The sequence below is a fragment of the Centruroides sculpturatus genome, unplaced genomic scaffold (assembly GCF_000671375.1).
Source record: "Centruroides sculpturatus isolate CEXI.00-Female unplaced genomic scaffold, Cexi_2.0 scaffold189, whole genome shotgun sequence".
In the NCBI taxonomy this organism is placed as follows: Eukaryota; Metazoa; Arthropoda; class Arachnida; order Scorpiones; family Buthidae; genus Centruroides; species Centruroides sculpturatus.
In genome coordinates, this window is record NW_019384395.1 from 542172 (window position 1) to 556797 (window position 14626).

The 14626-nt window shown below is 25.0% G+C and overlaps 1 protein-coding gene across 1 annotated transcript in view; it reads left to right on the plus strand.

Annotated features, from left to right (window-relative positions):
* The window catches only part of LOC111618368 (probable Ras GTPase-activating protein), a 141968-nt gene that overhangs the window by 80227 nt on the left and 47115 nt on the right, over positions 1-14626 (plus strand). The window contains exons 4-9 of the mRNA XM_023359880.1: positions 6564-6664; positions 6972-7069; positions 7156-7377; positions 9730-9831; positions 9908-10006; positions 13889-13974. Coding sequence (XP_023215648.1) covers positions 6564-6664; positions 6972-7069; positions 7156-7377; positions 9730-9831; positions 9908-10006; positions 13889-13974 — 708 coding nt within the window. The remainder of the gene's footprint in view (positions 1-6563; positions 6665-6971; positions 7070-7155; positions 7378-9729; positions 9832-9907; positions 10007-13888; positions 13975-14626) is intronic.

Genomic DNA, 14626 nt, shown 5'->3' on the forward strand with positions numbered 1-14626 from the left:
ACTAATAGTGTTGCCACCTTTTCAAAATCGTTGACCCGGACGGCAGGTGAGGTTTGTTCAAACAGAAGTTCCTGATGCATGCATAATGTCATTTTGCAATGAGAAGAATAACGTGCAGTGCATGCCAGTTCTAAATCAGTTACAGTTAGGGACTAGGGAGACTTGGGTAGAAGTAACGTAAGTAACCTAAATTAAGAAAGAACAACTACAGATGACAGCTCTATTGGATATTGAAGATTTGTATGAATACGGATCCTACAAGCAAAAAAAGGGGGGCTGACAAAAAGGGTTTGTGCACAATAATCCCGGACAAAATTAATAGTTCACCCGGACAGTGAGTCGATTCCCGGACTGTCCAGGTGAAAACCGGACTTGTGGTAACACTAATAACTAAAAGTTTTAAACTAAATACACAAGGAAAATTTATGATAATAATTACTAAAAATAGAAATTTACATTGTGGATTCCTATTTTTAGCATTAATTATCACAAGTAGTCTGAAAAAGCAGTATAGATTTACAATATGGTGCCAAGAATTTTGCAATTTAAAAATTAATGATAATTTATTCATATGATTTTCTTATAATAAAGATATAAAATAATGTTTTATTAGATTTATCTACAAAAATAAAATTAGACTTATAATATTTATATATGAACCTATTCCTGATGCTCTTCTATAAGTTATAGTATTTGGATATTAATGAATTGTTTCTTAAATGTCTAAATGGAAGACTATTATTGTATAAAAGTATTACTGTATCCAATTCAAAAAACATTAAATTAGTTAATTTTTTAGAAAAATTCTAATTTATAGTTTCATCCATGAAATATTTGATTACTTTTAATAGTTGATCTTATCATTTTACAAAAAAAAATACTATCCTCCTACATTTCAAATGTTATTTAATCAAAAATTTTTTAATTTGTATATGACGTCAATTGATGGTGATTAATTTTTTAATAATTGGATCAGTTTAATGAATTTGCTTGTGCAATATAGAAATATTAGAATACCATATTAAATGCTTATCATGATGTTAAAAGAAAATGCACAAATGTCATGTAGTATTACTTTATAATATGGTATACATTCTACAGAATGTATACCATATTATAAAGTAATACTATTATATACCATATTATATATACCATATTATATTCTGTAGAATGTATACATTCTGTAGAATGTATACATTCTACAGAATGTATACCATATAATTATTTTTAATTTGTCAATTATTGATTATTATTTGTTTTAGCAAACTATGAAAAAATTTGAAAATTGTATAGTTTATAAATCAATATCAGAGATCCAGATACAATAAATTTAGTCTATTTGGCTTCAAATGATTTCAAACTCATATCCAATAACATATCAAATGTTCTAAGCCAGTGGTTGGCAAATTTTAATCATTCATCTCTATATCAGTAAAAAAATAACGCACCCTTTATAGCATAACTCAAAAAAAATTTATTGCTTTAAATTTAAAATAAAACTAGCACATGTATCCCTAAATACAGTATTATAAAATAATTATGAACCCTTCTTTACTGTAGTTATATTTAAAATAAAATTAACATGTACATATCTAAATATCAGAAAAAATTATTCAATTAACCTATTTATTGTATATAACATTATGAACTCACTTTATACTTAAAAACAGTTGAACAATGAACAAACCAAACAAGAATTAATATCAATGTGTCTTGCACACTTCAAAAATTTATGTTCCTCATTTTTGCATTCACTGTTCTAAGCCATCAGGTTGTTTTCATTCTTATAATAAGATTTAATTTAATTTGTGAATGGTTATATTTTTTATCTGAATCTTGCTCTTTTCTTTGATGGCTATGGATAACCTATAATCTATGGCTATCTTGGATATTATTGGAATATTAATAAATTGCTGTATAAATACTGAAATAAATGATTGTTTTTAAAAACAAACAGAACTTACTAATTTGAACTATACAAAATTTTATAGATTGTCATTTAAATAAATTTGTTACGAGTTTAAACTAGTTTGTTTAGTGATTCAATTTGTTAATTATGTAATATGCTTTGTTCCATAATTCTCATTAAGTCCAATAACCAGGAATGATCATGATTTGAATTCAAAGCTATTGAAGAATGAATTCTGCTGTAAATCTTCTTCAGATCTAACTTTAATTTTTTCTTTCATTTTCTTAAATATTTTAATTATATTGTGAACATTTTAGTGTTAAAGAGAATTATTATTATGCATATTAATTTTAAAAATATACTGTTACACTAAAGAATATGTATCTTTATAAGCATGTAATTTGAACAAAATTCTGATATTTAAAACTAAATTCCATAATTTAAAAGTCATATATATTAAAAATCTTTTAAACATTTTCTTAATTTTAAACATTTTCATAGGAATAATTATCTGTATTGTGATACTAATGATTGAAGTAATAAAATTAATAATGATAATTATATAGTTAATACTTTTAGAATTAAATTTAAATACAATAAATAAATTACTATTTTAGAGAATGGTCTAAAATTGCAATTTAATTAGGCCTTTTCACTTGTTTAAATAGATTTGTTCATTAAAATAAATATTTATAGTTCAAAGTTAAACAATATGAATATATTATGAACAAGTCATGACATATTCAGAATGTTTAATTTTAAACCTTTATATTCTTATTAATGCATCTACTTACTTATACTACTAAAAAAATAATTTATAAAAGTGAAATAATTTTATTTTATGTATTTTATTCTTTATTCTATTTAAATTCAGCTAAATATTGGAAAATGAACTCAAATTTTCATTTTATTTAGTGTTTTATTTATTATTTAAAAATTTAATACAAGATGAAATATAATGTAACAAAATTATTTTATTAAGTGATAAAAATAACTCTCTAATTAAAGCATTGAAAAAAGTTGTTAGGATGAAGATATTCTCTCCATCCTAACAACTTTTTCAACTTTTTAATATTCTACTTGTTATAAAATTAAAGGATAACTACAAGTTAACAAGTTATCATTTAAACTTTCATATGACTGAAAAGATTATAAATATCAGGAAATTTATAGAACAAATTATGAAAAGATGTGTAATACAGTAGTTATAAATTTTAATCATCTTAATAAAATGGCAAAATAATTTAAGAAATATTTTCTTAAAAGAACAATTTTATTATTTTCTATTATATTCATTGTTAAAATATATTTTTTATTATTCAAATATATATTTTGTGGTTAAATTTTTCATTTCCTCCATTAACTGTGGATTAAATTTTTAAGTTGGTATCCCTGACCTAAGTGTTTTCATGGTCATTAGTTAGATCTTGTTTCTAAGAAAGCAGTTCATTTGTTTCAAGTACATGTAGTTGCATAATTTTTAACAAGTCATCTTTGTACAAAAAGAACTTTGTTTATACTTTCTATTAAATAAATTTCATAATGATGCTGACTTTTAAAAGTATAGATTAAGTGTTGGCTGATTTTTACTCGTTTTTCAAAAAAATTTAGTTCCTTAAAATTAAATATAGAATTGAAAACACATCTTTAAGTTTGTATTTACTAATAAACGTAAACTTGTAATACAGTAGAACCTCGAAAACTCAGCTCTCGATAACTCGGCCACACCCTGGCAGGGCAAAAAAATCCTTAGTTAATTAATTTTCATGATAAAGACAGCATTATGCCTCATAAAGTATTTTTCTGAAGTCTGTCTTATCAGGTAAATTACTGTACACAGTGTATTCATTAATTTTCATTTTCATGTAGTAAAGGCTCTATGCCTTCATAAAGGACGTACTTTTCCTTTGTTTAAGGGTATTTTGGCAGTTTATTCTCTGTTGTATTCTCAAGTAAACAATACATACAAGTACAGTACAGTATTTTCTGAGGAAACACTCGTACTTATTTTTTTTAACCACATTCCCGATAACCCGGCATTTTCACAAACTCGGCCACCCTTCGGTCCACATTAGGCCGAGTTTTCGAGGTTCTACTGTATATAAAAATTTACTGGAAACTAGATATTTGATTACTTTGTAGATATTGAACATACAGAACTTTCCTTTAATATGATAATGCTCTTTTACTCTAATAGTAATTTTAATACAAGTTGTTTGTTCATTAGTAACTCTACTAAAAAAAAATTTTTTTGAAAAATGTACTACCACTACCAAGCCCAAATTTAAGATAAAATCTGACATTAAATATTTGATAATCATCAGGCTTTCTTTAATCCAATTTATTTAATACATAAATCAATGGTTAGTTTGTTTAATAAAATCATGTTTTAAATGTTTGGAAACTTTAAAACTTTCTGAAATTATAAACTTTTTAATCATCATTAAAATTCACAAAACTTGGCACTAGGTTGGTAAATAAATAAAGTACCTTTGTTCAGATTGCAAATAAATTTTTTAAAACAAACATCTTTGGCCAAATAACCAACTATCATCAACTTTCATCAGTTCAATTAACATATTAGAATGATATAAATGTTCTATTCCTNAACCCTCTAAAACGAACAAAAAGTGTTACCAAATTAGAGAGGAAACGATCCACTATGGATGGAGATAGGTTTGTTTTTATTATATAATGTTTCTACAGTTGTATTAAGTATAAAAATATATATGCTGTTAAAAAAATCATAATTTTTATTACAGTGTTCCACCGTCTAGACTAAGGACATCAAGATCCCATGAATCATTATTACAATCTAGTCCAGGATCTCTTGCAACCCTAGATTTATCCCAGGGAGATGTTCAAGTTACAGCATTACATAGTAGTTTATTAAGACAAGATCATTGTTTTCAACTTACCTCCAATGGAGGTACTAGATATTATACTTGCAGAACTGCAGAGGAACGGGATAAATGGGTTCATAGGTAAATTATTACTTACAATTAAAATATATACTAAATGATTGCAAAATTTTAAAATTACTAGAAACTTTATAATTTGAAAAGAAATTATGCAAAGAAACAAAGAATTACTATTTTTAAAACTTAAACCTGAATATTCATTTGCAATAAAAATTAATGTAACAAATAGTTGTTATTTTGGAAATCAGTGTATTTGAAAATTACCCACAAACAAAATTAAAGTTTTTACTTTAAAAAATTCTGAATATTAATAATTAAGTGTTATTAGCATTAGATGGTAAATATTTTATATTTTTATTATGTTGTAAATATTAATATTTTGATATTAATTTAGTAACAACATATGCCATATGATAAAAATTATATTCTGTGTAAACAAAATGTCAAGTAATCATAACAATTATACAACAAGTCTTTGCTTAAAGTTATTGATAGATTCTTGGAAACTGCAATGTTAAGAGTGACAATATATAATAAAATCAGTTCTACTATAAGCTAAATCATATAAACAAGATACAATACTAATTGGATTGTATTTAAATGCTGATGGTTTCATTTTCTACATCATAGAATCAGTTTTACTGTTTATAAAGAAAAGTCAACAATGGTAATTGTAAATAATTACAGATATATATCTTTCTTCAATGACATTATTACAAAGTTAAGTGAGGAGTTGCTATATATCAGATAATGTTTAATGTTATAAAGTTAATGTGGTTGATTCTTGATTTTGTGGATCTCCATAAATGAGTTTTGAAAACAATAGATTAAATTGCTTGTTCCAAGGAGTCTGTCATAAGAAATCAAAATATTTGAGAATATGTACTGTAGTTGTTAATGTGTGAAGTCCATTGAACAGTGTGTCAGTAGTTGTAATTCATGCCCTTGTTTGGAAATGTGATGTTTGTCTCTCATATTTATCACAATATAGGTCATTTGTATCTCTTATCTCTTACAAAGTTCATTTTGTAGTTAACCATGATATCTTTGAATATAATAGATATTGGTCTACTTAACACCAATTGTTTTCATTTATTAATTTTTTACATCACGAGTCAATAATAATCCCAAAATATATATAATTAAAGAACATTCTATATTGTGGTAATAATTGATCAGAACAATGTTTTTATTAAAAAAACTTAAGATAATTTTCTCTAATAAAGTTTGAATCAGTATGAACTACTATAAAATATGTATTTTTTTATTAATTGATTTTTATTTTTTATGAACCATATGCGTTTTTTTTTTCTGGCAAAGTATTAATATGTACAGTACATAATTTATAAATTAGAATTATAGAATGTCAACAAATATTACTATATCTGAATGAATAATATATGAAACTTTTCAGTTAATTTTGCTTACTAATAATAATAAATCATTGAAAAAAACTATTTCATATATCATGCACTATAATGTAATTCATTCAAATTAAAAAACCAATTATTATATTATTTACATGACTTTTCACTAATTTCTCAAAAATCATCTTAAAAGTATTACATAAAAACTTATTTTAAAATCCTTTAGGATTGCAATTATAAAGATTCTAAAATTTTAAAGACTAATATTTTTATGTTAAAATATTATTTTAAAAACCTTAATTTTGAATAAAGTTTTAATAGTGTTTTTACTATGAAATTATTAATCATTGTTATTTTGATATATAGAAACCTCTTATGAGAAAGCATGTTCAGATCGTAGAGGCAGTGCTCCAACTACTCCTATTCTTGGTCCCAGAAATATGGATACAACACCTTCAAGAATAGTGGTAAGTTTGTATTTTTGAAGAGATATATATCATATCTATAAATGATTTAATGCCAAGTTGATTAATGCAACTATAATACTAATAGGTTATTACTACTTTTATTATTTCAATTAAACTAATAATTCTCTTATGGTTAATTTATTATCTTCCATGAAAAATAACATTGTTCCATTATTTAAAAATTTAATCATTGTGTTTGTATATGTACAAATTACATTTTAAAAAATAATTGATTTTAAATTTTAAATGAAAATACTATTTTATATTTTGTAGTAACAATTCTGTAAATTTATTTTTATTTTAATAGAATTTCTTCTCAAAGCGTTCCTTCAAAACCAACCCTCTAAAACGAACAAAAAGTGTTACCAAATTAGAGAGGAAACGATCCACTATGGATGGAGATAGGTTTGTTTTTATTATATAATGTTTCTACAGTTGTATTAAGTATAAAAATATATATGCTGTTAAAAAAATCATAATTTTTATTACAGTGTTCCACCGTCTAGACTAAGGACATCAAGATCCCATGAATCATTATTACAATCTAGTCCAGGATCTCTTGCAACCCTAGATTTATCCCAGGGAGATGTTCAAGTTACAGCATTACATAGTAGTTTATTAAGACAAGATCATTGTTTTCAACTTACCTCCAATGGAGGTACTAGATATTATACTTGCAGAACTGCAGAGGAACGGGATAAATGGGTTCATAGGTAAATTATTACTTACAATTAAAATATATACTAAATGATTGCAAAATTTTAAAATTACTAGAAACTTTATAATTTGAAAAGAAATTATGCAAAGAAACAAAGAATTACTATTTTTAAAACTTAAACCTGAATATTCATTTGCAATAAAAATTAATGTAATTTTGTATCACTATAGATGTAATGAAAATGGTTACAGCAGTGACAGATTCTGTACCATATGAAATTGTTTGGATGGAATTGTTGCCATTCTTCTTTTGAACTTTAGTTTTTTCAAGTTTATACAGTTTCATGGATTATTTATGGTGTGGTGTTGTTTTTAAATAATCCAAAATCAAAACTTGAGAAGCAAGATTTGATGATTAGAAGTCAAAGATTCATAATTGTCTGGATAATTATGTCATGAAAAAAGATAGAGAAGAAGATTCTTAATAAATGCTAAAATAATATAAAATAAAAGTTACTTTTATGAAGATTACTTCAGTTAAGACACAGCATTTTTTAGAAATAAATATGCACAGTAATGAGCATATTGTATATCTTGTGGCTGTTTTTTTTTATTTTATGTCTATTTTGTACTCAAGAAGTCAAATTATAATAATTAGCATATATTCAACTTAGTTTATCATTTGAACAGAATATTGACTAAACCATTTAAGGTGAAATGTATTTTATTTGATTAAGATATACGTAACATTGTAATGAGAATATCTTAAGATTACTTGCAAAGATGGTCAAAATGCTAATATGGCGACAATAAAATCAAGTGTGTTACTATATTATTGAAATAATTTGAATATTAAATTACTATTTTAGTTATAGATATACAATCATTTATTGCAATTTCAAATAGAAAGGACATTTTTTAAAATCAAATTGCAACATTCCTATTTCCAAATTTTTTCTGATAATGAATCATTATGAAAAATCATGTATCTATTTTTGAATATTATCTAATATTAAATAAGTCAATATTTAAAAAATTAAATATAATAGGTTATGGTTATTCAGGATTCTATTTAACTGAGGTTCTGCATTATCCATAGCAAATTGTGAAATAATACTTTGTTTCACAAATCATGACCAAGAGATACATGGTACTCAAAAAAGAACAATCTCATTTTGAGTATAATGCATCTCCTGGGCAAGATTTTAAAAAAGCAAGTTTTAAAAAGAAGTCAGTGACTTCTTTTTAAAACTTGCTTTTTTAAAATCTGAAAAAGATTAAGAAAATTTTCATTGTAATCATAGATTTACATTGGCTTTAATAGATATAGTTGTGAATAAAATTAAAAGTGTTTTATTGTGTAATTTAAAATTTTTTACTATAAATCTAACTTTAAAAAGTATATTATACATATTAAGGCATCCAAATTCAATTTATTAATTAATTTACCAAACATTCTGTGTTATCCAAATTTTTGATTAACAAGACACACTTGGTCCATATTGTCTTGAATAATCTGGACTACCCTACTGATTTTTCTTTTTTATTGTATTTTCTGTAAAAGAAATAACAGTGAATACATTTGATTCATAAAATATTCTAATAAGAATGCCTAAAAATCAAAAATAATTTGATAGTTATAGTTATATATCAATTGATATTTTGTCATTATCTCTGAGTGAAATTAATTTCATTTCTTGAAGTGTAACTGTTATTTTTTGTAATGTTTTTACATTGAAATAGATATTTCTCAGTAATTTTGAGACTTTTTATTATATAATCCTACCTGAACTTGATTTTTCTTATTTCATTCTGCCAATTTTTGTAATTGTAAGAAGTACTTCTTGTTTTTTACTTCATTTTCTTATATGAAGCAGGATTGGAAAAACCTTTTGGAGGTTAATAGAAGGAAATCTTAACAAATTTCTATTTTTATTCATTTACTGAAGATTTTATGAGACTATACTTTACCATTAATTTTAGTATCTTGTTTGGTTGTAACATTTTTTCTTATCCCAAAAACTTTTTTCCTGCTATTCCTTTGGAGTGATATTTCATGTTTTCTTTAAATTAAAAAAATGTTGTAAGCAAATAATTCTTGATCATTTTTTGCTAGCAACAATTAAAGCAATATGGCTCCTAATATTTATTTATCAGAATTGTTTGTTTATTTTATTCTATTATTTTCACATATTATGCTATACATATATATCTTATTATTCAAATATTTTATTTTAAATTGATTATTTAAAATATCTGTAAAATTAGTAATTCCTGAAATAAAATTATTGTTTTAAAGCTTTAGAATTTTTTATTAAATTTTATATCAGAAAACTTCACATTTCTTTTAATTCTAATTCTTTTTTTAATCCAGTTATTGTTATATATGTTATGTTTAAAAATTATAGTCTCAGGAGAACTATTCATCCAAATCAAGATAATGTTAGAAGAACAGAAAATTCCTTGAAAATTTGGATACTTGAAGCTAAAGGCGTGTCTGGTAAAAAAAGGTAAGTTTCACTTACTTTTAATTTAATATTTATTATTAATAATAATAATAATAATGGGACAAACATTTATATTTAGGTACTTTTGTGAATTGTATCTGGATAAAGTATTATATGCTCGTACCTCTTCAAAATTAAAGAGTGATATGTGTTTTTGGGGAGAAAATTTTGAATTCAAGTAAGTTTTATATTTGTAAACTTTCAAATGAATATTAAGAAAAATATATACATTAAGGTATGTAAACAAAAACATCTGCTCAAAAAAAATCAAATTTTTTTATTTTTACAATATGATTATTCGGGAATACAAAATTAACAAAATGAATTTCTTCTCTCTAAATTATGGAATCTGGTGCTTGGAATCTTGCAATCAGCTGCTTTTTTAATTTCAGCCTTGATACCAGCCATCACAGTTCAAAAAGGCTCTGAATTAAATTGGGAGATTGGACTTGAAGCAGAACTGAAACAACACATCAAGTCCAGTCTGTCCTTCATTTTTGGCAAACCACCCATTCTTGCAATAGTATGTTGTTACCAGTGCAGTTGCTTCTATAAAAGATACAGTTCATTGTCCATAGCAATGTTTAATCCATTTGAAGCTTTGAAATTGCTCTTTTGCATTTTTTGCAGTGTCTTTTGAATTTTTATTTTGGGACTGACTTTCACTTCTGAAGGACATTTTGCTTGATTAGTATGCTTTTAACATACTGATGGGTTATTTCAAACTTTCTTTCAAGTTGTTTTTGTGACTGTCCAACTTTTCTGATCACCTCTCTTTCCAATGACTTTCTTTTGTTACCTGTCATTTTAATTCTCTTTCACCCACTCCCTGAACATCTAGCAACAGTCTTACCACTTTCCAGTCTTTCTATGATGGTGTAAACTGTCTCTTTTGCCATCCCCATATTTACAAAATGCTTACTGTGAAGCTTCTTCTACTTTCCTTATATTTGTAAAATTTGCCAACTACAGTTCTTTGTTCCTCATATAGCTGCTCCATTTGTTTACATTTGGAATATTTTTGCCCTTCACAACACAAATTTAAATCTACAGAGTTTGAGGAACAATCTGCACTAGTACATTCTCAAATTTATTTTTTAGAAAAAAAGTACCAAATAGATTGCCAAAATTGTGCAGATTTTTAATTTCCATACCTATATTATTTCCATATTGGTATTTTATTGTTTTACAAATAAATTTTATTTTAATTTTAGATTTAAATAGTAAACATCTAAAACAAAATTGTACATGTTTATTTTCTTTGCTTATTGTATATTTATTTATCAGAATTCTAAAGTATAAAATTAATAATTGTACAGAAAGGTGAAAGGTTATTTTTCACAATTCTTTTTTGCATAATTTGTAATACAAAAATTACAACTTTTATTTTACTTTTTATATTTAAATATCNTTAATTTCAGCCTTGATACCAGCCATCACAGTTCAAAAAGGCTCTGAATTAAATTGGGAGATTGGACTTGAAGCAGAACTGAAACAACACATCAAGTCCAGTCTGTCCTTCATTTTTGGCAAACCACCCATTCTTGCAATAGTATGTTGTTACCAGTGCAGTTGCTTCTATAAAAGATACAGTTCATTGTCCATAGCAATGTTTAATCCATTTGAAGCTTTGAAATTGCTCTTTTGCATTTTTTGCAGTGTCTTTTGAATTTTTATTTTGGGACTGACTTTCACTTCTGAAGGACATTTTGCTTGATTAGTATGCTTTTAACATACTGATGGGTTATTTCAAACTTTCTTTCAAGTTGTTTTTGTGACTGTCCAACTTTTCTGATCACCTCTCTTTCCAATGACTTTCTTTTGTTACCTGTCATTTTAATTCTCTTTCACCCACTCCCTGAACATCTAGCAACAGTCTTACCACTTTCCAGTCTTTCTATGATGGTGTAAACTGTCTCTTTTGCCATCCCCATATTTACAAAATGCTTACTGTGAAGCTTCTTCTACTTTCCTTATATTTGTAAAATTTGCCAACTACAGTTCTTTGTTCCTCATATAGCTGCTCCATTTGTTTACATTTGGAATATTTTTGCCCTTCACAACACAAATTTAAATCTACAGAGTTTGAGGAACAATCTGCACTAGTACATTCTCAAATTTATTTTTTAGAAAAAAAGTACCAAATAGATTGCCAAAATTGTGCAGATTTTTAATTTCCATACCTATATTATTTCCATATTGGTATTTTATTGTTTTACAAATAAATTTTATTTTAATTTTAGATTTAAATAGTAAACATCTAAAACAAAATTGTACATGTTTATTTTCTTTGCTTATTGTATATTTATTTATCAGAATTCTAAAGTATAAAATTAATAATTGTACAGAAAGGTGAAAGGTTATTTTTCACAATTCTTTTTTGCATAATTTGTAATACAAAAATTACAACTTTTATTTTACTTTTTATATTTAAATATCAGTATGCCAATTGTATTTTTCATTTTTCAATAATTTATAAAAAAAAAAATAATACAGTAAACTCCCGATTATCCAGGCTAATGTGGGGCAAGGTGGCATGGATAATCCAGAAACACGGATAATCCAAACTATAATTATTTATTTCTAAAATACAACATGTAGATTTGATGTAGATTCACCTTTTTATCAAATTTTTCAATTAATGTTAGTTTTTGTTTTATAGTAAGTATGACTTTCTTTTGATTATTAGGCATTTTAAGTATACTTATCTGAAAGTTTAAAAAAAAAAAACATCTTATTTTACGTAATTTTACACTAAAAGTATTTGTGGGAGAATTATATCAAATCTTAAATTGTAATACATATTATAACATGCAACTAAACAAAACTTTGTATAAATGTATCACTATCGTTTTCTCCTCTGAAAAGAAACGTCTGACACGATAGAAGCAGCTTAACTAAAACCAGTCCAGCTGACTTCAGATACCCCATCCACCTGCTTCAAACATCTAAATATGAACACACTTGTAGGATGCATAAGCATGAAAGAGAGCAACTATTTAAAAAATACATACACATATAATTATTTTTTTTAAATTAAATTCATGCACAAATAATCTGCAAACTGAATAATCCCCACATGGATAATCGGGAGTTTACTGTACTATTTATTTATAATAGGAATTTTTTCAGATGTTATAATTTATAATTAAATATTCAAATATATTTTAATTTTTCATAAAATAATCAAAATTAGTATTTAAAAACCATTGAAAAAAATTCAAAAACTAATTAAATTTAATAATCTTATCTGAAATAGATAAATAAAAATAAAAAATAAAATTATTCTTTCAGGGAATATCAAATTATTTATATTGTTTGATTAATTAGAAATTATTTTGAATTTATCCATGAAAATTATAATTTATAGTAGTACTGGTGGTATAGGTCTAACAACAATTTTAGTTTGTACTACTATTTAGCATTAAAAATAAGTACAAAATACATAGAAATAGATAATTGTCCTAAACAAAAACTTTTGAATAGAAATAATTTATTCAAAACATTTTAAATTTAAATTACTATAGAATTTATTAAAGATAATTTGAAATTATCCAGTGGAAAATTTCTGAATGGAAGTAATGACAAAATTTTTAACTTAAAAAATTTTACAGATTAAGAAACAAGTGAAAGTTGTGTGCAGTGTATTGTAAGCAGCTTATTAAGAATAAGAAACATAATATTGGAAATATAAAAATTTTTCTGAATAAAACTAATTGATTTCATTCTTTTAAATGAGATAAATTGTATAATATTTACTATTAATTGCTGTATGGCATCACAAAACCTTCAGTACTTGTATAGACCTGTATGTTAAATACAGTAAAAATATTTTCTAGCATTTAATTAATTCAATTCTTATCACTATTTTTCAATCTCTTCATAATGTTATCATATGCTTCATTTAGTGAAAGGTATTTTTTTCTTGTTATATTTGAAATTCATTCACTTATTATTTTCTTGAAAAAGTATTTTTATTTTTTCATATAAATAAAATTGATAGATTTTTGCATTACTTTTTTATTTAACTTAACAAATATCACTTTTTAAAATATTTTAGCAATCTGCCAAAAGTCAATACAATAACAGTCACTTTGTATAGAGAAGCTGATAAGAAGAAAAGACGTGACAAAAATTTTTTAATAGGTTGGTTAAAATTTTATAAATTGATTTATTGTCAAATTTCATTAAAATTAATTCTTATTTAATCAATTTTTAACACTAACGATCTTGTATATCACTGTTTTTCAGTTTTTTTGTCTACGTGACCCCAATCATACAGATACATACATTTTTAATAAGTTATTAAAAATTCTTTAGCAATCCTTTTAAAATTGGTTTCAGTCCTTATTTTGAGAATAACTGATACATACATTTAATTACAAAAGCAGTTGCATAGATTGTTATATATAGTATATTGGAAATTTTAACTTTCTTCTTTCATATATTTTTAATATTTCCAAATGTTAGAAGTATATTATTATTATTATGTTGGATTTAATGGGTTATACTCGGTTGACACCAGTGGCTGTTTACTATGCCGGACCAGACTCAAGGCATAGCAACCAAACAAAAACTAAAATTAAATAAGTGTGTCAGTGTCTGTATTCAGAAATTTCCTAACAATATGGCATGTATTCAATATAGTGGCCTTCTGTAGTGTGATGTATGTATTTCTATTCAATTGTAATGTTCCCAGGCTTTTGTGTAGTGTGTGTGGTATCACACCTGTACAGGAGAGAATGACAGGTACAATAAGCACCCTTTCCATCCTCCACAGATGCCTTATTTCCTGGGC